Source organism: Diospyros lotus, chromosome 7 (genome assembly GCF_014633365.1).
Source record: "Diospyros lotus cultivar Yz01 chromosome 7, ASM1463336v1, whole genome shotgun sequence".
Taxonomy (NCBI): Eukaryota; Viridiplantae; Streptophyta; class Magnoliopsida; order Ericales; family Ebenaceae; genus Diospyros; species Diospyros lotus.
The window spans coordinates 27918838-27946651 of NC_068344.1; the positions used below are offsets into that span (position 1 = coordinate 27918838).

At 37.1% G+C, this 27814-nt stretch overlaps 1 protein-coding gene across 2 annotated transcripts; it reads left to right on the forward strand.

Annotated features, from left to right (window-relative positions):
• The first annotated feature begins 1204 nt into the window (after positions 1–1204).
• On the forward strand, positions 1205–26699 carry LOC127806993 (plant-specific TFIIB-related protein PTF2). 2 transcript variants are annotated; one of them, XM_052344649.1, is made up of 3 exons: positions 1205–1440; positions 1534–1576; positions 24670–26699. In XM_052344649.1, exon 3 carries the CDS (start codon positions 24670–24672, stop codon positions 26272–26274), a length of 1605 nt encoding a protein of 534 aa, XP_052200609.1. In that variant the 5' UTR covers positions 1205–1440; positions 1534–1576; the 3' UTR covers positions 26275–26699. The 2 variants fall into 2 exon arrangements, with proteins under 2 accessions (XP_052200609.1, XP_052200608.1); XM_052344648.1 differs by having other exon boundaries at positions 1530–1576; positions 24670–26698.
• The last annotated feature ends 1115 nt before the right edge of the window (positions 26700–27814 follow it).

Below are 27814 nucleotides of genomic sequence, written 5' to 3' on the forward strand. Positions count from 1 at the left end.
TTTTTAAAAAAGACACCTATTAAAAATGTGATGTCTTTCATGATGAATGTAATTTAAAAAAACAATTATAACCTTTTGAGAGACAAGATAACTCTTAAAACTAAAGTACATATCTGTTTAAATTTAATAGAACATGTCTTTTAGATTTAGAACAAAACACTTCTCTTCGAAACACAAGTGTATATATTCAGTAGTTTCATTCTTATAATATTTATCTATTATCTATCTATCTATATATATATATATATGTAATGAAGTAGGAGAAGAGGTTTATAAACTAATGAGTGTGTTACCTAAAATAGGTTGATGGCAATGAAAGGTCGCCTGGATACTAGCAGTGAGGCTGTCATGAGGGTCGCTGGATGGTGGCAACCAAAGTCGGTCGCTTCACGATTATCGACAATGAAGACCGACGACACACGAGAAAGTGACGATAGTGATAGATCTAATGGCTGGAGATGATGTGGTAGGAGACGGTGGCAATGGTTATTTGAGACGCACAGAAGTGGTGGTCGCTTGGCGAAGGCAAGTGCTGGAGAGAAAATGAAGGGCGATGTCGCGTGCAGTGCTAGGTGGCGATGATGCGACAATTAATTATGGGTAATAATGATTGTATTGCGATGGCCTTCGGATGTTGCACTAGTCAGAAAAGAGGATGAGTTGGTGGCAAGCAACAAAAGTTATTGCATATTGAAAAAGATAGGGGAAAAGGATATTGAACTACATTCCAAGAGTTTTCCAAATCCTAATTATAACAATTAAGCCATTCTATGTCAACTCTCATGGATTAGGGTCGAATCCTTAGTTGGAGCGAGCAAAGCCTGCCCAACTCACAATCTTATCTTGGCCATTTAACCAGCCTACTCAAGGGCTGGGGCGATCGGTTGGGCTAGCACTAGGTTCTAATTTTTTTTTTTTTTGAATATTCAAAATTAAATGTATTTAAATAAATAAAAATCATTGCAACTTGGATGTTTTTTTAACTCTTATTAATTTTGAAATTGATTATATAATTTATTTTTTAAAATTTTTTAATTTAATTCAACATGTTTAATTTTATATAAAAAAAATTAAAAATAAATTTTGTTTATTATTTTTCATGTTGGTTTAAAGACAATCCGTGTAAAAGAGGGACGGATCACGGATGTAGCCCAAGCCCACCCAATTGTTTTAAAAAATGGGTTTTTCGATTTAAAAAATAATAATTTGTTTTCCAAGAACACCGCCGGCACCGCCCCCCGCCCCGTCTTCCCCCTCTCTGCAAACCCTTCTCTTCCAAACAAACCCTTCTCCCTCGCTCGCCCTCTCTCTCTCGCTCGCTCCCCCTCTCTCTCTCTCTCAGTCAGTAGCTGGGGAGGTCGCGTCTTTGGTTCTCTTGCTCTCGCTGGGTCGCTTGCCTCTCTGCATTGCCATCGGGACACTTTGGTTCAATCTTTTGAGGTTTGGTTCAATCTTTGGTGTTGTGTTCGGGTTCAATACCAGTGGAAAAAAATCTTTTGATTCAATCTTTGGTGTTGTGTTCTTGGCAGGCAGGCAGTGGGCATCCCTTCATACTCTAGAGACTAAGAGAGGAGAGGTAAGTTAATTTATTTGATTATGTTCTATTTAATGTGTTTCTATTTTGTTTTGGCTAATTTAACACCTATGATGGGTTTAGGAATTAGGACTTTAGGGTTTAGCAATTGCATTTGGCTTTTTGCTAATTGTGATTTGACTACTGCATTTACTTAGGAATTGCCCTGGCTGGGATTTGTTAACTGTGATTGAATATTTGAATTGCCCTGGCTGGGATTGTTAATTGTGATTGAATATTTGAATTGTCCTGGCTGGGATTGTTAATTGTGATTGAATATTTGAATTGCCCTGGCTGGGATTTTGTTAACTGTGATTTGTTAATTGTGATATACAGGTCTATTAATTGTGTAGTTTTATAAGGTATTTGTATTGCACATTTTTGGTATTTTTTGCTTTCTCCTTTTAAGTTAATGAATTATATTAAATATGCATGTAAAGCTCGTTAAACTCTCATTTTTATCCTTTTTTTTTTTCTCCTATTGGTGAAGCTTATGGTTGGAAAAAATTTTTGAAGCCCCCCTAAGTAAAAAATCCTAGCTCTGCCCCTGGTGTAAAATACAGATTATCTAGTTTCTTAAATAACTCATAAGCTTTGTAATATTTTTCTAAAATTGTCATATGGTTTCATCAATTTGATTTAAAAATCAAATTGGAAAGCAAAATACTACTACTAAAACCAAATTGGAAAGCAAAAAATAATTTTTTGTATACTAATTAAACAAATTTAAACAGTTTGATTTAAAAATTTAATTTCCAGTTAGGATTTATGATAGACTCTAAGTGTTCGATCTGATATGATACACTAGTTAATATCATCACTTATGTCTAAATACTGTTAAATATTGTTCGTACAAAATCAACCCCTTGTTTTGACGTTTTTATCTAAAGGAAGAATCGATCATGCCATTCATACCTAATTCAACTATGAATTAAGAGATGGCATCTTGACAATTCAAAAGGAGTGGTTGATCAAACCTCTTTGAGGTTGACTTGGACTAATTGGGAATGTGTGTGTGTGCATGTATATATATAAGAATTGAACTTTAATGAGTGACTGATTGGCTTCTCATGATTTCAGAATCATTTGGGTTGCTAAACTAAAGAAGCGATTCATCCAAACTTGTTTTTGTAAAAGTGACACCATATAATGTTGACATTAATGTGAGTTATCAATTATCTTTAATGGCACCACAACAATACCTCATTGGATATGACTTTCATGGATTGTGGCCAACTTTAATTTGTCACTTTCAGAATAGTTTCTCAATCTACAATTCTCCACATCCCAATTGTCAAAACCTCCTAGTCCTAATATATATATTTTTTAATTTTATTCTTTATGATTGCTGCAAAGAAGACTTACAAAATTTGCAAAATTTTTATTTAGGTCTTAGTCTGTAAGAAACATGTTTAAAAATACTATTGGGTTCAGGTTTTCTTGTGGGAAATCAAGATTTACAATTGCAAAATCTAGCTAGTTTAACTAAGACAAACATATCTATCACCCAATTAACTTTTGGCAAAGATAAAGCAAATATTCTATATGGTATTAGTTCTTTACTTCCCCCTAGAGCACAAAAGATTGAATGGGAAAAAACAATTAGTCATCCCAAAGCTTTAACTTTGATTAAGATTAATATTGTTTTGGAATATAAAAGGACCCACAAAATAATTCATTCATGGTTTCATGAAAAAAACAAGAGAAGATGTTTGAATGTTATGATTTTGTTGATCAATGAGAGCATTGGGTCATCATACATAAAGGATTATAGTGTATTGTCTTTTTTAGGTTTCTAGAAAATTAATATTTTGGTTATATATAGCATTTGGTATAATGCTTGATAAGAGTCATTTTCGACTTTTTCATAAATTCTTCTATCTTTAAATTTGTGACTTCATATATTAGACAACTATTCGATTTACTATTGTATCATTATGAAGGTGTTAACTCTCAATATAAAAGATTTCTACCATTGGAAACTATGCATTGAGTAGTACGATCAAATGCATTAATCAACCAGCTTGATTACATCAAATTGATTAACACTAATGCTTTAATAAGATTCTGGTAAAGCTTGGACGCATGACTCTCCTCTTTCATTGGAGAACACTTACTTTATATATATATATATATATATTAAAAAATGTCTCCATTATTGAGGTACTAGTCAATGATCTTGGAGAGACTGAGAGAGATTGGTTTGGCCAATGATAGTTTGCAAAGGGTTGTTATCAAGTTTTTCTATTAGAAGCTATTGCTTTGCTTTCATATATATAAATATATGTTATACTATATTTATAAGTCTAAATGCTTGAAGCATGGTTTGTCGGGAAATGAGGCATTTGTACATTATGAATTACTTTTTTTTTTTTTTAACATGAAGGCTCGAGCCAAGCTCACAAGGTGATTACACTAAGATAAGTTCAAGTCAACAGATAAGGCTATCATAACCGTATAGTTTAATAAGCAAACCCAAATTGTTGTCAGGGCCTTGGGGTATAGTAGTAATAGATAATGGATGTATTCCTTATTTGTATCTATTGTTTGTTTGGATTGAAACAATTGTACTTAGAAGTAGTTTGCAGTTGTACCTAGAAGGCAATTGCCTTCAGTTATAATTGGTTCGAATATTTGACAGTCCTATCGGCACCAAATCACTGCTATCTAGATCGGTATATAAGACTGATCCATCATAATTCATGGTATGAATGAATACAATTGAAACATTTCTGATTTCCTCCTCCAAATTCTCTCCCTCTCGCTCTCAATCTTTCTCTCCCTCACTTCCTGTTCTTCTAATCCTCCCTATTCTTCTTCTAAATTTCCACCCCATTCTTCTTGTTGAAGTATTTGCCTAAGGATTGGACATATGGTCAAGGGAGAGGAAGGTCGAAGAGAAGGAATTAGATTAAATCTTCTAGAAGACCGATAGTTAGGGATTGTAACGGTAATTGCCATGTGTATAAGGCGGTTACCAAGACCAACTCTCGCCCTCTATAGTCTATAAATAGAGGGTTCGAGGGTCTCATTTTCTCCTAATCAGTTTTCATTCTATCTTGAGAAAGTGTATGTGTTGTGTATGTGCAAGAGAGGAAAGTGTTCATTGTTTTGTAATCTCCGGGTTGGGCAGCTTGGTAATAGGGCTGTGAGTGTAATTAGTGCATGTAATCTTGGTTTTCCAGTTTCAAGATAATGAAGAACAACATCATCCCAGTTTGGATGTAGGTTCTCCATTAGGAGTTTCGAACTAGGATAAATCTCTTGTCTAGTGTGTGAGTGCTTTGTTTTTGTATTGTTTTCTTGTATCCTACTTTCTATCCTATTCGCGTGTGAGAGATTGTATCCATCTTGAGGGAGATTTGAGTGTGAGTGTGAACGGGAATTGTCACAACAATCTGATATCAAAGCGTCCGTTCTTCCCATATCCAAGATTTCCAGGAAGACTCGAGAAGGAGACGCAATCCTATAGGCAATCATGGCTTCCATTTCATCCTCTTCCAAACACTATATAGAGAAATTTGACGGGCAAAATGAATTTTCCCTCTGGAAGATGAAGATGAGTGCACTCTTCGACAATCTTGGCCTTGAGGAGGCACTAGAGGGAGAAGCAAAAATACCAAAGTCTTACACGACAGAACAAAAGAAAGAGATACTCAAGAAGGCATATAACACTCTTATTCTCAGTCTCGGTGACAAGTTTTGAGGGAGGTATCCAAGATGAAGACGGCTTTGGAGATATGGCTCAAATTGGAGAGCCTCCACATGACCAAGTCCTTGTCCAGCTGTTTATATTTCAAGGCCCAAGTTCTTTACATTTAAAATGCATGATGGTAAGAAATTGCAAGCTCATATTGACAGAGTTTAATAAACTCTGTCTTGATCTTGAGAATATAGATGTAAAGTATGAGGATGAAGACAAGGCATTAGTCTTGCTTTATTCCCTCCCTAGGACTTATGAGACCTTTGTTGATATCTTAAAGCATGGTAGAGATACATTGTTCTTAGATGATGTCATAGGGGCCCTAAATTCAAAAGAATTATGGAATAAGGTAGAAGGAAAAGCATCCCCAGGAGATGCTCTTACTGCCAAAATCAGAATTGATAGAAGAGACACTAGGGGAAGAGGAAGGTCAAGGTCTAGATCAAAATATGGAAAAAGGCCTATTAAATGTTATTATTGTCATGAGGAGGGCCACATTAAAAGAAATTGTCCCAAGAAAAGAAAAGATCATCAAGAGAAATCTAATGATGGAATTAGTGTTTGTGAATTCGTGTATGACAATGCTGATGCACTAGTTGTCTTTGGAAAAAACCGAGAGTAATGGGTCATGGACTTCGGTTGTTCATACCATATGACCTCTACAAGACATTGGTTCCAGAATTATCAAGAAATTAATGGGGGGAAGGTCTTGCTAGGTAATAACCATGAATGCGAGGTATTGGGGATTGGTGATATAAGACTTAAAATGTATGATGGATCATTTAGAACCCTAAAAGTAGTAAGGCATGTTCCAGAACTTAAGAGAAATTTAATTTCTCTTGGTGAACTGGATAGAAATGGCCTTAACTTTAGGGGTGATAGTGGAGTCTTGAAAGTCACCAAGAGTTCCCTAATATGTATGAAAGCAGTGCTTCAGAATGGTATTTATATTCTGCAAGCAGCCACTTTAAGTGGGGAGGCTGCAGTGGCCAGCAATAGTGCCCATATGCAGGCTAGATTGTGGCATTTAATGTTAAAGCGTTTGTTCTAGATTAGGGCTTGTAATGATAGGGATATTTTTCATGTAATGTTTATGCTGTGTTTCTAGAAAGATTTTATTATTTTTCTAGGGCTGACCGAGTTGGTTGTAATTGCCAGTTTTGGGCAGTCGGTCAGGAGGCTTTTCTCCTTTTAGTTTCTTATATATAGAGGCGGAGGGGAAGGCATTTAGGTGTGGCTTTCTTTCTCGGATTAGTGATCTGTCTTGGGATAAGATTGAGCAGTGAGGAAAAGTGTATATCTTTCTTGTATCAACTCTATATAGCTTTCAGGTTTATGGGCTAGGTGAGAGTTGAGTTTGAGTGCTTTGTAATCTTGTATTAACATTCAAGATAGTGGAGAAAGTAGGGGCGAAAGCCAAGCTGGATGTAGGTCTTCATTGAGACCGAACCAGGGTAAATTCTTATGTGTTGTGTGGTTCTTGATTTGTTTTTTGATTGCTGGTCATTTGCGAATTAAGGAGAGATTTCATTTGAGTGTTTGAGTGATCATATAAAGGGTGAGATCTAGGTTAACATTTAAGAATGTCACATATCAGTGAGCAAAGGCTCAAGGAGCTAGCCGAGCAAGACATTTTAAATCAAGGGCAGGTTGCAGGACTCAACAAATGTGGGTCCTGCATCTATGGAAAGGTTGCCAAAGTCAAATCTAGCAAGAAAGCAATCAGTTATTCCAAATCTCCATTAGATTATATCCACTCGGATCTTTGGGGACCATCTCAAGCCCAAATTCATGGAGGCTCTAGGTATTTCTTATCTATCATTGATGACTATTCTAGGATGGTCTTGAAGTCAAAGGATCATACCTTTGAAGCTTTTAAGACATGGAAGAAGATGGTAGAAAACCAAATGGGGAGGTCTATCAAAACCATTAGGGCCAGCAATGGGTTAGAATTCTGTAACAAAGAATTTACACAAATGTGTAATGAAAGTGGGATAGTTAGGCACTTGACAACTCCAGGAAACCCAAAACAGAATGGATTGGCTGAAAGGATGAACAAAACTCTATTGGAAAGAGTGAGATGCATGTTATTTCATGCAAAATTGCCTAAAACTTTTTTGGGGGAGGTTGTATCAACTGTAGCACATGTGATCAATAGATCATCATCTGCTGCAATTGAGTTTAAGACACCTTATGTAAGATGGTCAAGCCATAAACCATCCATAGACCACCTTAGAGTGTTTAGGTGCCTTGCCTATGCTCATATGAAGCAAGGCAAGTTGGATCCTAGGGCTAAGAAATGCCTATTCATAGGATGTCCCACTGGAGTTAAAGGTTATAAGTTGTGGAACCTTGAGTCAGAGGGGTCTAGGACTATTGTCACAAGAGATGTGACATTTGATGAAGGGGCAACCGTGGAATTATTAGATGCAAAGGTCCATCCAGTCTTAGGAGAAAAGTCTAAGTCTATAGATATAGAAGTCCAAGAAACAATATCTGAAAATGTCCAGGAAGACTCTCACGAGCAAGATTCTGCTCAATATGAAGAGCGTGAGGAAGAGAGTGATGTTGATTCTAGTATAGGTGACCAGCTTGATACCTCTAGGTATAGTGTGGCTAGGGATAGACAACAAAGAAGTAGAAGGCCACTCTTAGATATGGATTTTTTGATTTAGTGTCATATGCACTAACAATTGCATCCAAAGTGGTAGGGGAGGAGCTTCTCACTTTTGAGGAGGTAGTGTCATCAAAAGATGCAAAAATGTGGATAGAAGTCATGAAGTCTCAAATTGAATCTTTGAGGGAGAACTAGACATGGATACTAGTTGATAGGCCTCAAAGATAGTGGGTAGTAGGCTGTAAATGGCTCTATAAGATCAAGGAAGGGACTGGAAGCAATCCAAAACCTAGGTACAAGGCTAGGTTAGTCACCAGAGGGTTCACCTAAGTCCTAGGTATAGACTTTAATGAGGTTTTCTCACCAGTTATGAGACATACCTCAATTAGGGTGTTGTTTGCTATAACAACCCACTTAAACCTAAAATTAAAACTGTTACCACAACTTTTCTCCATGGAGACCTAGATGAGAGGATATTAATGGAGCAACTAAAGGCTTTGAATCTAGAGGAAACGCGGAGCAAGTATACTTGCTTAAGAAATCACTTTATGGGCTTAAGCAATCACCAAGACAATGGTATAGGAAATTCAACTTGGTAATGTTACCAAGGGTATGGTAGAAGTTGCTATGATTGCTGTGTTTATTTTAAACCTGTATCACCTAGTGTTTCAATCTACTTGCTCCTTTATGTAGATGATATGCTCATAGTAAGTCAATCTGAGTAAGAAATTCAGCAATTGAAGCTGAGATTGAAGTCAGAATTTGAGATGAAGGGGCTAGGGGAAGCACAAAAAATTCTAGGGATAGAAATTTCCAGAAATAAACAGCAAAGGAAATTATACCTATCTCAAGAATCCTATCTTGAAAAGCTAATTAAAAGGTTTGGAATGGCAGATGCAAAGGTAGTGAATGTGCCATTTGCCCAACATTTTAAACTATCATTGGATTAGTCTCCAAAAGATAAGGAAAATATGAAAGAAATGATTAATATTCCTTTCTCTAGTGTTGTGGGCAGTCTAATATATAGCATGGTGTGTACAAGGCCTGATTTGGCTCACGCAATAAGTGTTGTGAGCCGATTCATGGAAAATCCAAGTAGAGCACACTGGAATGCAGTTAAGTGGGTGTTTAGGTTGTGAAAGGGACTACCAGCATGGTTTTGTCCTATGGTGGAGCAAATATAGGAGAATCAGCTAGTGTTTTAGTGTATTCGGATGCTAATTATGCTGCTGACTTAGACAAAAGAAGATCATAATTGGGTGTGTATTTAAGTTGTGGAATTCTACTATCAATTGGAAATCAATCCTTCAACATGTGGTGGCTTTATCAACAACTAAGGCAGAATATATAGGAGTATCAGAGGTGATTAAAGAGGCTATGTGGCTGAAAGGCCTAGCCAGTGAGCTCCTAGGGACTATAGTGCATGCCACTTTGATGTGTGATAGTTAAAGTGCCATACATTTGTCCAAGAACTAGGCTCACCATGAAAGGACAAAGCATATAGATGTTCGTCACCATTTTATTAGGGAAATATTGGATAAAAAGGAAAATTTTGTAATAAAGGTTGTAGGTGATGATAATGTTGTAGATATCTTCACAAAAGTAGTTCCTATGGTAAAGCTAAAGCATTGTTTGAAGTTAATTTAGATGGTTGAAGAGGCTCGATAAGAAGATTAGGTCATGTATGGTTTGAATGCAGATGGCTATCTTGGAGCAGTCAAATCCTATGCAAATGGTGGAGATTTTGTTGAAGTATTTGCCTAAGGATTAGACATATGATCACAGGAGGCGAAGGTCAAAGAGAAGGAATTAGATTAAAACTTCTAGAAGATCGGTAGTTAGGGCTTGTAATGGTAACCGCCACGTGTATAAGGCGGTTACCGAGGCCTTGTAACTCTCTCTCTCTATAGTCTATAAATAGAGGGTCTGAGGGTCTCATTTTCTCCTAATCAGTTTTGATTCTATCTTGAGAACGAGTATGTGTTGTGTATGTGCGAGAGAGGAAAGTGTTCATTGCTTTGTAATCTCTAGGTAGGGCAGCTTGGTAATAGGGTTGCAATCAGTGCATGTAATCTTGGTTTCCTAGTTTCAAGATAGTGAAGAACAAGATCATCCAAGTTTGGATGTAGGTTCTCTATTAGGAGTTCTGAACCAAAATAAATCTCGTCTTGTGTGTGAGTGCTTTGTTTTTGTATTGTTTTCTTGTATCCTACTTTCTATCCTATTCGCGTGTGAGAGATTGTATCCATCTTGAGGGAGATTTGAGTGTGAGTGTGAACGGGAATTGTCACAACACTTCCAATTTCCAATCCAAACCCTAGGTACACGACAATTGGTATCAGAGCCAACAATTCTCGGCTATGATTCTGTCAAATCCTATTAACTAATCAACGAGCATAGTTCAGCGAATTCCGGAGCTATTGGGAAGGTGATTGGGCGGTAGATGTTCCCTGGCTTTGGTTCCAATTCGATTTGAAGGTTGCTGAAATTAATTTCAGCGATTAAACCTAGGGTCTGGTGATTCAACAGAATCAACGAGCTCAAGCATTCCACCGAGCTTGGTTGGTTTCTCGGCTAGGATTTAGGAAGTTGTAACAATCTACCAAGACAACCTCCAGAAACGATTCAGGCAGAGTTGCTTGAATTCCGAAGCAACGTGGAGTACTAGAGACTTGGAATTGGTTTCGGGTATAGGAGAAGATTGATTCTCCGAATTTGATTATGATGTGTGGAGGTGATTGATGGCAAATGAGCGATTTAGGAAGTTGAGCGACGGATGACTCTCGACAGTGAGATCGCCTTCAATTTCTTCTTCTTGTGCAAATTTTGACTATCCTAGCGACGGAAAGCATAGATAGATCCCAACAAATCCCTAGCAACGATCCTCAGCTATTGCCCACGATCGTTATAGGGTGATAACGTGAGTGAGTGAAGCGCATCTTGAGCGATGGCTGATCCATAGCGATCGGGAGTAGTGATTCCCAGCGATCGGCTTGGATGGGGAAATCGTTGAGTTGCAGCTGTTGTTAGTCTTAATCAACGGTCAATTGCATATCAGAGGAGGCTAATCAGGTGGCAGTAGGAGTTTTCGGAAGCAGTGGTAGAATTGATCGAACTACTAAGTTGATCAATTACAGTGGTGGATTTTGGCGTGATTAAGGTATAGATTGTGAAGGTGGAGCAACAGGTTGATTTGTTGCTATTTTTTTCGAGTCACTATAGTTGTGATTCCTAATTTGAAAGTAGATCAGAGTAGCGCAGTTGAAGCAGATGGGCGATTCATAGTCGCAATGCAATGAAGCTAATTCCACAGGAGATTCTGGCAATTCAACGCAGCTAATTTAACAGAGTCAATTGGATTCTCGAAAGTGTACAATAGAGCTGAAGACTCTTTGCAGGTTGGATTGAGCCGTTTGCTACTCGAAGTGGAAGGGTGAAGCGGATTTGGAAGCCATTTCATAAACTATTGCAGTGATGGGGGCTCTGTATTCAAATTTTGCGGGCGAATTCAGCTTCATTGATTTCGACGGAGGAAGTCTTGGAAGCGAGTTTATAGGTGTATGCAACGATCACTTCTCAATTCTGACGGATAATAATAGTTGTTTGATCCTCAGTAGAATCATCCAGAGCTGTTCCTCAGCCGGTGATTCCACTAGCTATTTGAATTCTGATGGCGGATGATATCAGGATGAAGTTGAGCGAATCTCAATTGCAACAAGTGACATCAACGATGACGGAGAGGTAGATCCATGTTGGATCTATAGAATCGACAGTGGATAAGAAGCTAGACAATGTTGCTGGTTTGTTGCGAGAGGAGATCAATCGTAGGCGTGAAATTATAGATGAATTTAGAAATTGGATGATGGACTAGTACATGATAATGTTCGCCAAACAGAATTATGTTAGATTACCTGCTTGTTTGCTTTTCAGAGAATATTCTGATCCAATTATTATAGAGAAGCTATCGGATCCTTTGAATAATCCTTATTCTCCTCATGAGGTCTTGAAAATGAAGCCGCCTAAGGGGAAATCAAGATTGTGGGAGACAGATTCACCGCCTACTTTAAATTTTGGGCAGAAGAAGTATTCTGATTTAGGCAGCAATGACAAGAAGGATGACTGTAATATTGGGAATAATTTTGGCGGTGAAAAGCATTATCTAAAGGGAAACTGTAGCGATCAGGTTTTTGGGACATCGGATCCAAAGGAACTATCCAATCCCTTTGAAAAAGAAATTCATGAAGAGGAATATTCTAGCAAACAGAAAGAAATAGATATGGCTGAATTGTCTGCATGGAATTAGGAGGTTTCAACTGAAAAATCAGTCGATATTAAGGAAGTTGATGCTAGAGTCCTTCAGCAGGTTTTCAATTTATAGGGATTTGAGGAATCAACTAACGTGAACCTGTCAATGGTAACTCAAAATTCAGGAAGCTGATAATTCGGTGGATATGCAAGCTATATGTTAGAATGTTGTCTTGAGAAATCTAGAATATAGGCAGTAAGAATGCATCAAAATTAGAGGGTATAAATAGGCAGGTCCCTACTTGTAATATTAGTTATTAGTGAAGGGGTAAAATCGGTAATATCCAGTTGTTTAAAAGCCTAAGTATTGCCGCCCTAAATATTCTATAAATAGAGAAAGAGGGCTAGGCATTAGGCGCATAATTCAGTTGTTTCTCGAGAAAGCTTTGAGAGAGGAAATGCTGTGTTTTAGAGTAGTTTTTGTAATCTTGAGAGAAGGCTTGTAATTGAGGGGGTGCAACTGATGTACGATCATTCTTTCTGAATTAAAGAAGGCTGCTCTTGGAGGGTTCTTAAGGCTGGATGTAGTGCCAATTCAATTGGCATGAACCAGGATAATCTCAGTGTTCTTGTGGATGTGTGGTTTGCATTTCTGTATGTATTCTTGTTTGTTTTAATTTTGTTTCTGTTGATTCTATTAAATCTGTTCCTAAGATCAAATCTGTGAGTGTGTGAGAGTAAGTGTGGTAAAATTCATGTTCAAGAAAATAGTTCCAGCAACCCTAGGAATAACACTATAAATCAGATGGGAGATGAGAACTGCTATGAAAATGGATTTCATGCACCTAACATGCTGGCCAGGGATATTGTTTCATTGGATAATCCGATTATAAATCATGTTAGGAATGAATTTGAGTCCCTTACTGTTGCTGGAAATGGTATATTTGGAGGGATATCTCTCGCAGAAATATCTTCCAATGTTGTAAAGATATGTGGACTTGATAAGAAAGTATGGGGACAACATGTAATCGGAGGACAGCTACAGAAAAGACCGGAAGCAGGCTTTACGGCTGGAAACAAGGTCTTGCATGAGTTAGACAATGCAATTTTTCAAGGGAAGTTATGGCACTGTGTGCCAATTAAGCAGAACACTAAAGTATGGGGACAACATGTAATCGGAGGACAGCTACAGAAAAGACCGGAAGCAGGCTTTACGGCTGGAAACAAGGTCTTGCATGAGTTAGACAATGCAATTTTTCAAGGGAAGTTATGGCACTATGTGCCAATTAAGCAAAACACTGCTTTGGTGTTGGGGAAAATTGGTGTGAACAACAGTTAGCAGGTTTCAACTACTCATTATGACAACCAATGGGCGGTTGCTTCATATTTTAGTTCAGCTGATGAGTCCAAGAGAACCATGGACAATGTGTTAGGCTTGCAAAAGTTTTTCAAGATTGCGCCATCCAAGCTGTGGAAGAGAAGGAAAAAACATATTAGAAGCTATGGAAGGGTGGCATTTCTTGGGGACAAGAAGTGTTTTAAGGCTGGGGAATGTCAGGACCCCGAGGTATAGTAGTAATAGATAATGGATATATTCCTTATTTGTATCTACTATTAGTTTGGATTCAAACAATTGTACTTAGAAGTAGTTTGCGGTTGTACCTAGAAGGTAGTAGCCTCCAGTTATAATTGGTTTGAATATTTGGCAACCTTATTGATACCAAATCACTGCTATCTAGATTAGTATCCAGCATAATTCATGGTATGAATGAGTACAATTGAAACATTTCTAATTTCCTCCTCCAAATTCTCTCCCTCACTTCTTGTTTTTCTAATCCTCCCTATTCTTCTTCTAAATTTCCCCCTCATTCTTCTAATTTCCAATCCAAACCCTAGGCAAACCCTAGGTACGCAACAATTGTTCACAGAGGTGGACTCCTCCTTCACCCCACTCCATCCTCTATACCATGCCTCTCCCATGTCATTCAAATAAGCAGCTGCTAAGGTCACCTTCTATTGTTCAACCCATTGTAGAAACTGAACATCCTCTCACATCGCCTCACCCACCACCTTGGGTTATGGCCATCGGATAAGGGGATCTCCATCTTAGGCATGGGAAAAACAATCTGATTAGATCCGGTTATATTTCCTTGTCTCCTTTCTCCTACATTCTCCTCTATCCCCTGATGTTCTGTCTTCAATTAAACAAATCCCTCAGATCTAAAGTTCACTCCCTGGCTATTCAAAATTGGCTCAAATCTCTCCCTAGGGGGAAATTCAATGAGATTCTTACTTGTGTTTGACGGGAAAGCATCAGTACAAGCCATAGTTACCTGGTTCGTGGAACACTTGGTACGCAAAACGCAATACAAGGATGTGGTACGCCACTTTTCCCAGGACATGGTACGTGGAGGATAAGCTTCATTGGTTCGCCACTTTAGGTTATGGTATGCTTTGGTGCACCAAAGTGGAACACCTATGAAATATATAAATTTTTAAAAAAATATTTTAAATTTTTTGACTATATAAATTAGGAAATAGAAACTAATACAAATGATAAAAATTCTTAAGATAGAGAAATGATGAAACTTACTTTGGAATTGGGATTAGGACTTAGGAGTTTAGGATTGAAAACAATGAAGACATCAAACAAGATCAATAAGATTCATGAACAAAGTCTTGAATCTTGATAACATTCATAATTCAAGTTCGAGATCGATTAACATTTATGAATCATGATTAACATTCACACTCATCTCATAGTTCATAACTTCATACTTCATACTTCCATAATCCATATGCATACATGAATGCATCAAAAAGTTACAACTTACAAATTACAAAAAGACCACAACAAATGAGCAAAATTTGTAGAGGGTAGATTTAGGCCTCTCAACACTTTCTTCCCTTTTCTTTTGTCGTGCTTGTTTTGGAAGGTCTTGGTGGCTTAGTAACAAAAGATGCACTTGTTGAAGTTGAACCCTCTTTCATGTCTTCATCTCTACTTGGCACATTACCAAAGTCCTCATCCAAATTTCTCCATCTTAGATCCTCAAGTCTTAGGGTAGAATCCTCTATGCATGAATCATCTGGATCCATATCCCATTTCCTAAATGGCACCTCTTTGTAGTTTTCCAAGAAATGCGATTGAAGGCTAATGTTTGAGTGAATAAACACTATCTTATAAGCCCTTGTGCAATTTAATCTATTCCTTTTAACACTGTGAATATAAGAATATGTGCTCCAATTTCTTTCAGCAGAAGAACTACTTACTGGCTGTGATAATACCTTTTTTGCTACCTCTGCCAAATCTGGAGTCTCTTAGCCATATGTGGACCACCAATCAAATTGCATCCATTGTTACAACATCCATTTGAGCTGCTGCCATTGCATATAATCCTTTCTAGGAACTCCTCCAGGGGCTGGTTTTTGAAGATAATGAAGGTCATAATACTTAGGACTCAAAGCAAACCCAATACAATGCATTGGAATGCTCATTTTCTCCCACCTAGCCAACACAATTCTTTCCATTTCAGGATAATCGCTTGCATAGTTGTTTTCCTTCATGATATCTTTTATTTCTCCAAGCATAACATCCATTCTTTCTTACATTTCTTCCATCTTAGCACCATCACCATCCGAAAATTTGATTAGCTAATAAATTGGTTTGATAATGGTGATAATATTTTCAACTTCTTCCCAAAATTCTTCACAAATTATAGTATCAGAAACTAGAGCACCCATTGTTCTTGTTCTTTCATCCCCACTTTTCACCCGTTCTTTCCTTGTTTTTTGAAAAATTGTGGCAGCAAGTGCCTCCCTACAATCTATTAACCTCTTCAACATGATGTAATTGGAGGCAAATCTTGTCTTGGCCACTTTAAGCAAATCAAGTCGGGAATTACTTCAAAAAATTGCCAAAGATTGTGAATGGTTAACAAAGTATTTAACTATAGCTTTTCCCTTCTTGTATGTGCTCTTCAACCACGCAAATGAATTTTTAAAATCCTTAAATACCAAGTTCAATGTGTGCACAACACAACGGGACCAAAAAATATGCTTGTGTACCTTTTCAATTTCTTTTTCTACCAATTTGCAATTGGCAGCATTGTCAGTAACCACTTGAAGAACATTGGATGCACCAATTTCTTCAATAGCTTTCAGCAAATACTATGAGATAGCTGCCCCTATTTTTTCAATACCAAAAAAATCATCAGCATACATGAACATAGCTCCTCTACAGTTCACTGCTAGAACATTAATTAGTGGCTTGAGCTTAACATTAGACCAACCATCAGAAACTATCAAAACCCCCTGATGATACCAAGTCTCTTTTATTGGTCCTAAATCCTTCTCAACACTCATTTTACATTCATCCAACAATGTTGTTCTTGCCTTTTCTTATAAAGGACACTTATAATGAGCTTGGTTAATTGCTCTTACCATCTCACACCATTGAGGGTTTCTTAAAATATTGAATGGAATTCCATTGGCACACAATGCCTTCATCACTTGTAAATCCATAGCATCTCTCCTTATCATATCGAAAACTTCTTCAATTTGATTTGCAAGTTGTGACTTTTCCTTTTTAATGATTATGGAATTCCTAAGAGAGAGACACACATCTGCCTCTTGAACTCTCGTTCTTAACTTTTCATATTCACTCCTATTATTCATCATTACAGCACATCTTTGTATCCCTACCTTCTTTCTAGGTGGACCAAAAAAATGATAATGTTTTCTTGTATATGAGCTATTCTTTTGTATTTTGCAATGTTCACATTGCTGAATTTTTGAGCCTCCCGGATTCTTACCTTGTACAGCACCACATATGGTAACCTCCTCCAGCAACGGCTTTGAGTTTGAATTATAACTTACTTTTGTAAGCTCTTCCTCTAATACACATAAACCTGATTGTTCTTGTTGAATTGGGAGCACTGGAATGCACTCAATCTTTGCCAATTCCAGTCACACACACACACGATTCAATCCCAATTACAGAAATAGAAATATAGACTAGAAACTGAAATCAAATGACAATGAAAGAATACGCAAACCACAAGAAGACAACCGTTTATCCCGGTTCAGATTATTAAATGATAATCCTACATCCAGTCTCTTGATCCTGAGAGTAATCCACTAATAATTTTGAAAAACAGTACAAGAATCCCTCTTGCACGAGTACATCAATCATGAGATTACAATGACTTTCTTGATCTAGACTTTCCTCACTTTACAGCACTCGTACAACAGAATGAATGATACCCAAGCGATTGCCCTATGCCTTCTATTTATAGACATTTTGGGCAGACAATACAAGGCAATATAAAAATAACACAATACCTATTATACCCCTCATACATATACCACCATTAGACACAATCTAACTAACTAATTCTGCCTCTTGGATATACTTGGATTCTCTTGATTTCTTCTAGGCTACACTCGATGCAAACACACAACAGTTCTATAGTCACTTCATCAGTATCTTCAGCTTCACTATCTTCACTTGAACATTCATGCAACTCAACTGGTTCCCTAAATTTTCTCTTCCCAAAAGCCATCACAAATTGCTGTATACACGAGTTACTGGAATAAGTAAAAATAATAAAAGCTATACGCTATGTACCTTTGGGGGGGGGAGGGGGGAAGAGAGATAGAGGAGCTTACCAAGATGTAGTGGAGCAACAGTAAACATAGCAGATTGAGCTAGCTGAGGAAGAATTCTAACTAGTTGTTCATGCATGTATGAAGATAACAGAGGAAGAAAATGTAACCTGTTGTTTGTGACTTCGTGAGAATGTATGCGTATGGGTATGATTTAGAGACTTGGAGAAGAAGAAAGATAAAATAGTAGTTTTGTGGTATCATTGCATTTCAGAATGTCTCATCACATTTAATGTTGGATGGTAGCGGAGGAGAAGTTTCTTTTCTTTGGCTGCGTATATTATATATATATATATTTATTTTGCTATATTATATATACATCTATGATATATATACATTTATATTTTGCTTGCTATGGAAGTGTGCATGCAGTGAAAAGAGTGTCTTTCTTTTATTTTTGGTTTTTATTTAGATATTCATTTTACCATTTTCTTTTCCAATTTCATAATTATTTGTTATTTTTCTACTAATTATCTTTTTTTATTCTTTTACTTTTTATTCTTTTTTCCTCCTTTTCTTGTTTTTTCAATTTTGAATCTACATCTAACTTGTCCTTTTTTGTGGGAAGGGGAGTTGGTCTTTCTTATTTTGATGTCTAATATTTTTTATTTTTTCAATTTTAATTTTTTTCATTTCTTCTATAAGAAAATTATTTTTCCATTATAAACTTAATCTATAAGTCATATATATGATATTGCTTAATGAAATAAATTTATGTTGTTCCTTGTGTAACTAAGGCTAGTAATTTAGGAAGTCTTATATTTCATGTTATTTTACAGAATAAATTTTATTCTTTCTCATTCCAATAACTCAATTTATGAGCTGTATATTTCATGCTATTTTACTAAATAATTTTTAGAAAAATATTTTACTTTTAAGAATATATATGAGATTCATTAATAAAATATAAAATATATAGAATCTGTTTATATTTATTTTTTCATATTCAATTATAGTTAGTTTTGTTGTTAGTTTTTTTTAAGAAACCCTATTTTCATGTTAAAAAGGTAAGAAAAATATGTTAAATATATTAATAATGATAAAAATGTCAAACAAATAAATATTAATATAATAATTATAAAATCATAAAATTCAAGAAAGTACAATGGGATGTGGAGTTCCAATAAAAAGTTTCAGCCAAAAAGTGAAAGCACAAGTCACGAGAATGTAAATGACTGTTAGGCATAGTTGGGGAAATGTCTCATCATGCAAGAGTGCGTGAAGCACACCCAAGTACAGGCTGTAACCACGTGTAGGTGCACATGGGCACGACCCAACTATTGCGCCAAAGCTAGCATGATTAGTATATATAACTGATCAAGAGCGCCTAAAGGAATATGTTGAATGAATTTGGAAATTAGTTTCCCTCCATCTCTTTCTCTAACTCTCTCTCAAATTCTGATCTCTCTTTTTCTCTCTTTCCCAATTATCTCTTCACTATCGTTCTCGATCCCTTAAGACTATATTGTCAGATTTGAGAATTTGATAGGAGCTTCAACTGCATGACTTCCCTTACACCTGATTGGTTTTTGGAAGTAACATTCAACTATGATAAGGGAGAATGGACCAAGGAGCTCATGGTGCAACACACTATTGACCCAGTTAGTCGACCTGGCTATACACTGGAGAATGGATTATTAAGGTACAAGGAGGGAATGGTGATTGGGGATGATGAAGACCTCCAGAAGAAGGTATTGGTAGCACTACATGACTCTCCCATTGGAGGACATTCGAGAGTGCAAAATACATATGGCTGAATTAAACAACTATTCTACTGGCCAAGATTGAAAAAAAATAGTAACGGAGTATGTGAAGGGCTGAGACACTTGCAACAAGCGTGGGCATGAAAACACCCATCCTCCGGGGATGTTGCAACCCCTACCCATACGTGATCAAGCATGAACCAATATTAGCATGGACTTTGTGGAGGGCTTACCAAAATCAAAAGGAAGGGACTGTATATTGGTGGTGGTTGATAGGGTAACGAAATATGCTCATTTCTTGAGTCTAACTCATCCCTTTACCGCACAAGAGGTGGCTAGGGTGTTTCTAGACCAAGTGAGCAAGTTACGTGGGCTACCTCAAGTAATTGTTTCATATAGGGACAAAATTTTCACAAGTTTACTTTGGAAAGAGCTAATGAAGTCCCTAGGAACTTGCACGTCTTCCTCCTATCATCCGAAAACGGATGGGTAGACTGAGCTGGTCAATCAGTACCTAGAAACTTATTTGAGGTGTGTGCTTTGTGCATCCTACCGGGTGACACAAATGGCTTCCCTTGGCACAATGGTGGTACAACACCAACCACCATACCTCCCTAAAAATGACACTATTTGAAGAACTCTTTGGGTACAAGTCGCCTCTATTACCAATGGGTGACAGCCATAACTTAGTTGTTACAATGGACACCTATTTGGCTCAAAGGCAACAAATGGTGCACACCCTAAAGAAAGAGTTGGCTAATGCACAAAATCGGATGAAACAGTTTGAAGACAAGAAAAGGAGTGTGAGGTTTTTTCTGTGCGAGATAAGGTGTATTTGAAGTTGAGACGAGTCGAATTGAAGACTATATCTCCCAATGCGGTAACTAAACTCAATCCCAAGTTTTATGGTCCCTATGAAGTGATAGCACAAGTGGGTAAGGCTGCTCCCAAAAGTGTCCTACATCCATCCTGTGTTTCATGTATCCCTCCTTAAGCTTTCTTGTGGCAACAACCTTGCAAGTCCTACTCTACCTCCAGCAGCTTAAGCAACTCAACAAGAGGCTGGACCTATAGCCATAGTGAGCAAAAGGGTCATCTACAAGCAGAGGGTACCAATGACACAAGTGCTTGTGCGTTGGTTTAACCTCCACCTAGAAAACAATACCCGGGAGTATTTGCCTAATCTCTTGAAGCAATTTCCTAGGGCAGCAAGACTACTTTGACCTTCTTGAGGGCAAGTAAGGTTTCAAGTAAGGGGAAATTGTCACGTGACCAGCAAGTTGGTTACTAAGGCGAGAAAATATAATGGTGGTACCAGGGTATTATTGTAATAACGATAGAAGGTAGATACATATAGAAGGATGTAGAAAGTGGGTGGTTAGATAGAAGATTGTAGAACATGTAATTCAAATGTTTGGCGCCAAGGATTGGTATATAAGCCAACTTCGGCGGCCCTTAGAGGCATGATTTGAATACAATTGGTTCAATTTCCTCTCTCAATTCTCTTGATCTCTCTCCCTCTAAACTCTGTCTCTCTCTATCTTTCTATTCTTCTCTCTCTTCCTCTCTATTTTCACCAATTCCTGTGCAATTCTCCATTGAATTGCGGGAGAATTCCTCTTGTCAGAATCGAATTCTAACAATTAACTTGAATTACTACTTACATTCATACAATTAGAAAAGGTTTCTATACGCTCAAGTTAGACTTCCAACTCATGTATCACATCACTTGTAACAATTTTCTCCATGCATGACATTCACACCCATAATCAATTCTTATAGTTGTAAAATCAAATTGAATTTCAAAAAATTTAAATGAGATTAATTTTGTAACCAAAAAATTAATATGTACACGTATACATAATCATTATGCCCCATTAAATACTATTTAATTTTGAAACTACCAATTAAATTTAAATTAAATCCTTCCACTGATCAAAACCTGCTATGATCCAGTATATTATTATTATTATTATTATAAAGACCTAAATTTGAATTTTGAAAAACGATAATAGTAAATATTAAATATTAATAATAGAATGTAAGAGAGAGAGAGAGAGAGAGAGAGAGAGAGAGCCCATCCCAAGCCCAAATTATGGGCTTCCGAGCAAGGGCATGGGAGAGTCTGCCCTTTCCCACAGATCAATTCTGCAAATCAGAGAACCAAACGATCAATTCAATTCAATTCAATTGAGAGAGAAAATCAGAGATCAAGGAGGATATGGAATGGTTAAAGGGGGATATAGAATAGCGTCTGATTCCCAAATCAATTCAATCCTTGATTCAGCTCTGGCATTCTGCATATCAAAGGCGGCAAAATCATCTAGGGTTCATAAAAGTGGGAGTTCATCTAGGGTTTCTTGCTTCGTCAACGGTAAGTCCCCTCCTCTCTCGGCTTTTTAGTTAGTTTGTCCTCTCCGTTTCCTCCATTCCTCCCCTCTGCTGAGTGTTGACTGTTGCCGGCTGCCTGGGGCTTCTTTTCTCTATTAGGTCCAAGAAGGGTTTGGTTCTGTCCTCTTCTCTACAATTGTTTTGATTCATTTTTGGTTTTAGATTTTCATTTTAGTTTTGGATTTCCATGTGTTAGCTTTAGAGAGGAAGCTTTCTGCTTCATCCTGTGTGTTCAAATCAGTTGTAACATGGTTACATCTTGAAATTTTGAAATCTTCAAAGTGCAGTCTTGTCTACTGCAACTGGCTAGAGGATAAAGCGAAGAGAGGCCTTCGGGAATTGAAGGTCCTTTTTGTTTATGATTGCATTTGCTATTCCTGTGATGGCATTTTCACAGGGGTGGTAGAAGAGAGCTGCTTCAGGCAACTATTAAATCTAATTAGATGTTCTGGAAACTCTCATCGTATTTTCTCCACTTTTTAATTTTGAATTCTTATTATAAACCTTAAACCATCTGTTGGTTGAGACTAGCTTGGTGAACTTTGTAGATATGAGCATTTTAAGTAAGTTAATGTTGGGATGTAATGGAACCATTTTCAATTTAATGTTGAAAAATAGGAGTTAATTGATTAATGTATTCTGTTTTATCTTGATAAGTTATGCAATGCACAAATTAAATATTTTGAATTTAATTTGATGCTCGTTTTATGAATTTTTAGATTCTATTGTCTATTATAAGGTTAGGTGCAATAAAATAAAAATGGTTATGATTATACATTATTAATTTGAATGGTTCTTGAATTCATTATTACAAGTTCCGGGCATGGTATGCATTCATGGGTTGGGGGTGAAGATGGGACACCAGATCTTTCCCCATGGGTATGGGATATTGTGCTCAAGGATACAGTGTCAGCAAACCATGGATCCACCTTGCCTCATTGCCATTACCAATAGTGGTGCTAGGACCTACCCCTCAATGGGGGCAATGTTTTTAAGGATAATGATTATTATTCCAAAAAACATGCCAAGCACATCTTTTTGGCCTTTATTTAATTTAATATCATGGCAAATCATGTATTTAATAATGAAAATTTTTGTTTTGCTATATTCCAGTTAATTGTCATTAAACTAAGATGTGAATATTTTTCAATAGATTTTTCAAATGTTTTGGTGAAAAATTATAATGGTAAGATTGACAACGTCTCTTTTGCAAGTATATTCTATGTGTATTAATTTACTTATTTGGATAACAATTTAAAATTTTAAAAGATCAGTAAGAAAATCTTCTAAGTTTATCTTAGCTTGCATATTTTTGGGAAGAAAATCATCTTGATCACCAGATTTCTAGAGAGATGATTGTTCATTTATCATTGCTTTTCTTAAGAAACTTGTCCATAAACATAACTTACTAAAATAATTTTCAGTTTAAAAATATTAATTTAAAAACTATCAATTAATTAGTAGTATAATTCACATAGTTGGTATTACAATTATAATTAGTTAAAATTATCTACCCTAAAAGACTTTAAGTTTTAATTATAACGTTTTAAAATGCTATATAATAATCTATCATTTTCTCTTTTTAGGGGGCAATTTTCAAAAATTTTACAAATGTTATTATATGCCTTATTTGCAGTTTTTTTTCAAACTTGGGGGGTGGGGGGATGTTGAAAAGTGTTACAAATACATCTAAAATGCATTTTTTCCAAACTAGAGGGGGCAATTTTGAAAAAACTTTCAAACCTTACACCTAAAAATGCATGTCTCAAACTCGATGGGAGGCAATTGCCCCATCTCAAGTAGATGTGGCTCCGCCACTGGGAATTACCAGAAGTGAACAAGAGAGATTGAACATAGCTTTGAAGCTTGACTTGACCTGACTACCCTACCTAGAGGACTACCGATAGCTTGACCTGTTTCTTGAACTCAACCCAAAAAACCAATCTGGGAAGCTGATCTTGAACCTGTCCATTCCATCCCATTTTGTACGAAGTGACTTAGTCCAACCCAAATTTCAGAAACTTACCGTTTTGACCTGTTTTCTGCAAAGCAGCCCAATTTCATTTTAAGTCTGAAAACCCTAAGCATAACTCTTCCCCACCCCACAATATTAAGTTTTGGCTTCTTCCACCTTCAATCTGCAGAATCAATCTTTAGTTTCCTTTCTGTGATAGGGATGAGGATAGAGATTTGTTGACATTGTTTCCTATTTTGATTTTAGAAATTAGCTTTAGATTAGGATTTATCTTATTTTTTATTTGATAGTTTTGATACACTTTTGGATCCATATCTATAGTTGGGCTTGGATTCAAAATTCTAGTATAGTTGTGATTATATTTGGTCTATAGGTAAGGCTTTTGGTGTATTCTCTCTCTTCTTCTCTCTTGGCTTTACTTCTTCTTAATCTCTTCTTTTTCTGCTCAACTTTCTGCAATCCAATTGCTGTCCCACACCGTTCTGCTTTCAATCCAAATGCTCTATCTTGCTTGAATTTATTTCTTTATTCTATATATTTCAAGTTAGGAGGGTGTTGTCTGAATTGACTTGTGAAAGACCAATTTTAAACTGATCTCTAAAACTTGAATTTATATATCTATTGCAAGCTTGATTTATTGCTTCAAGAAGTCTTCCCAACTATGGCCGACTCTACCCAGTGGGATTAAGGATTGATATTTTGTTATTGTTGTATTCTAATAGCAGAAAGAAGTCTTTCCAACTATTATAAACAATATTGGATTTCTGGAACCTTGATTTTTTGTTTTCTCTGCAGATGGAAGGCTCTCGTCCCTGTAAGAGTTGTTCAAAGAGGACTCTAGTATCAGATGATGTAACTGGAACCTTGGTTTGCTCATCTTGTGGCACCGTGCAAGAGTTTGATAATTTTCAGCACCATTTTGGTGGCCTTAGTGGCCCAACTGGGACGTTTGTCCGCACTGGCACAGCTGGTTCTGGCAGTCTCTATACTTTCAAAGACAAGAAAATATTCAGAGCCAAAGACACATTGGAGCAACTGGTTAGGTTACTGAACTTTTCGCCTTCAAAGACAGATGAAGTTAGGATTATGGTGGAGCGTATTACTGAAAATGAGTATGGCCAAGGTGATTGGTACCCTGTTCTTGTTGGTGCTTGTGCTTATGTAGTAATGCGGAAAGATAACAAATCTTTGCCCCTTGTAGAGGTGGCAGACAAGGTTGGTTGTGACATTTATGAGCTTGGTCAGATGGTTAGTCGGGTTGTTGATTTTCTAGAATTGAAGTTGCCAGAATTTGATATTGTAAGTTCGTTTGAACGAGCAGTCAGAACTTGTTTTGATGCAGTAATTTCAGTGGATGAGGATAAGATTGAAAAAATGTTGAAGCAGGGAACCTTTTTACTGCAATGCATGGTGAAGTGGTATTTGACGACAGGCAGGAGACCAATTCCTGTGGTTGTGGCTGTGTTGGTATTTGTTGCAAAATTGAATGAAGTTGATGTTCAGATTGAGGATGTGGCCAAGGAATTGCATGTGGCAGTTGCTACAAGTAAGTTGCGGTATAAGGAGCTCTTGGAATGTCTAGTGAACGTTGCACAAGCATTGCCTTGGGGAAAGGATATTACGGTTAAGAACATTGTAAAGAATGCACCGTTCGTTATGCAATATATGGAGTTGAAGTCCATGTCTAACCCCAATGGGAAGAGGAAGAGTTTAGGGCATGTTGGATTTGATTTAGATGATCTCATTGGTGATTGCTTGAGGAAAGAACCTGAATATTGGATGGATAGCTGTGGCATAGCCAATGATTCTCAGTACTTTGAGGTAAAAGATAGGAGTTGTTCTCCAAGATGGAGTGCAGAAGATCTGGATGAGCTCAAGATTTCGCCTGAATGCTTGTTGATGATATATTCAGAGTTGTCAAATGAAGTTTCTAATGCTAAGCCAGTGGGAGATGGTGGAATTAACTGCAGAAGGAGAGGCTTAGACCTCTTTGAGTGTAGGGACTGGTGGAAAGGAAAATCAGAAATGTGCAAGAAGCTTGCCCTCAAGAAAGTAATGGACAAAGATGTAGGACTGGATGCTGTGCCTCCGTCGTTCAGGGCTGGATGCTTGGCGTATGAAACGAGGAGAGAAAAGATAAAGGCTGCTAAGCTGCGCATTGATAAGATTATGCGCCCGCCAAATCCCAACTCCGATAACAAGGATACCCCCAGCGTTTCAGAAGGCATAAACATGGGGAAGAAACGGAAGCGAAGGGGAATGAAGGTTGATGTTGATTGGGAAGATTTTGTCATCGAGACCCTTCTCCTTCATCAGGTGAAGGAAGTCGAAATAGAGAAGGGGCATTACAATACCTTACTGGGCTTGCATGTCTTCGACTCTTGCTCTGGGAGTGTTTAATCAGCTTCAGCGAGTGCAAGGCCTGGTACTACCGATTGTTGCTGGACTTTAGACCAAGCACTTGTCCACATGCTGCACAAGCCCATTATATCCTTGTGCGGGTGTAAGGGCAGGGCAGAGGCCTTAAAGTCTTTTGTTTGGGCCTTGGTTTGTCTGCACATTTTTTGCCTTTGCCTTGACAGCTTTATTAGTGGTTAGTTTTTTTAGATGTGAATATATGTTTAGTATTGTAATGATTTGTTCGCGTGAAAGAAATCTTTGTACTTCTATCTCTTTCATGGGTTCAGGATATTGTAATTTTGTGTTCTCAACAAAGCACATAAAAATTAAAAATGTTCAATTGGTCACCTGAATTCTAAACCTTTGAGCAATTTCTATTAATGAACATATATGTTAGAAGTCCGTTATATCCAAATTTGGGTTTAACTGTTAACGTTTGCCATAGTCTTCTTTAGTTTCTATATGCTAATCGTCTTTACATTAATCCTGACTTCTTTAATGACTGTTTTAGATGCCAAACATTATTTCTCTTTACTTTTTTTTTTTTTTGTATATCCCCTCATGGAAACTGATTGCCATTTAGTTCATAAAAAATTAACCGACCCATGAATTTAAAACAATATTTTCGTTTGTGCGGGAGAAAAAAAAAATTGTAGAAACTAAACAAATCCCTAGAGAAGATCAAGATGAGGCTGAGGATGAAAGCAACTAAAGAATTCCGTAGATGAATTCAACTGCACGCTTGGCGGATTTGGCCTAGCTAGTCAGTCAGCACGTGAAACGTCATTGCCAAATGATTATAATACTCAACTTCACATTGCAATTTGGTGGTGTGTTAAAAAATTAAAAACTATATTATATTATATTATATTTATAAAATAAGAGATGAGGGTACATTGTCCTTGATTCAAGCTCATCTGTTAACTTCTTCCCCGGCAAATCCCTAACCCCCCATCATTAAAAATACACACACACACACATATATAAAACAGTAGTTTTTGTTTGCTTAGCTACTCATTCTTCTTCTTCATCCTACTCTTTCATCCTTCCACCAGTAGTCCTCTCAGTCAAAGCAACTCATCAGTAAAAAACACATAAATAAATGAGAGAGAGAGAGAGAGAGAGAGTGAAAGGCAGGTGGGGGTGTGGCCGACATGAATAGTAGAAGGGGCAAAAAGAAAAGGGAGGGGAACATGGATTGAGACTAAACTCAGAGAAAGGATTATTAAAGAAAGGGTCGGCCCACAACTACAAGGGTGGGTTTAAAGAAGGAGGGAGGAGACTAAAGAGAAAAAGAAAAAGGATCGTCTTTTTGCAGCTCATCTGTACTCCTCCTCCTCCTCCTACTACAATACTACTACCTCCTCCTCCCTCCCATTTGACTACTACTTTTCCCTGCGCTTAAAACGTAGCCTTTTCTGCAGTTGCCATGTGCTTCCTGGGACCTTATCATTTCTTTTCTTTCTTTTATAGTTATTTATTTTACTTCAGTTATATTAATTCACAGGGTTCCCCCAAGATACAAACACACAAATATATA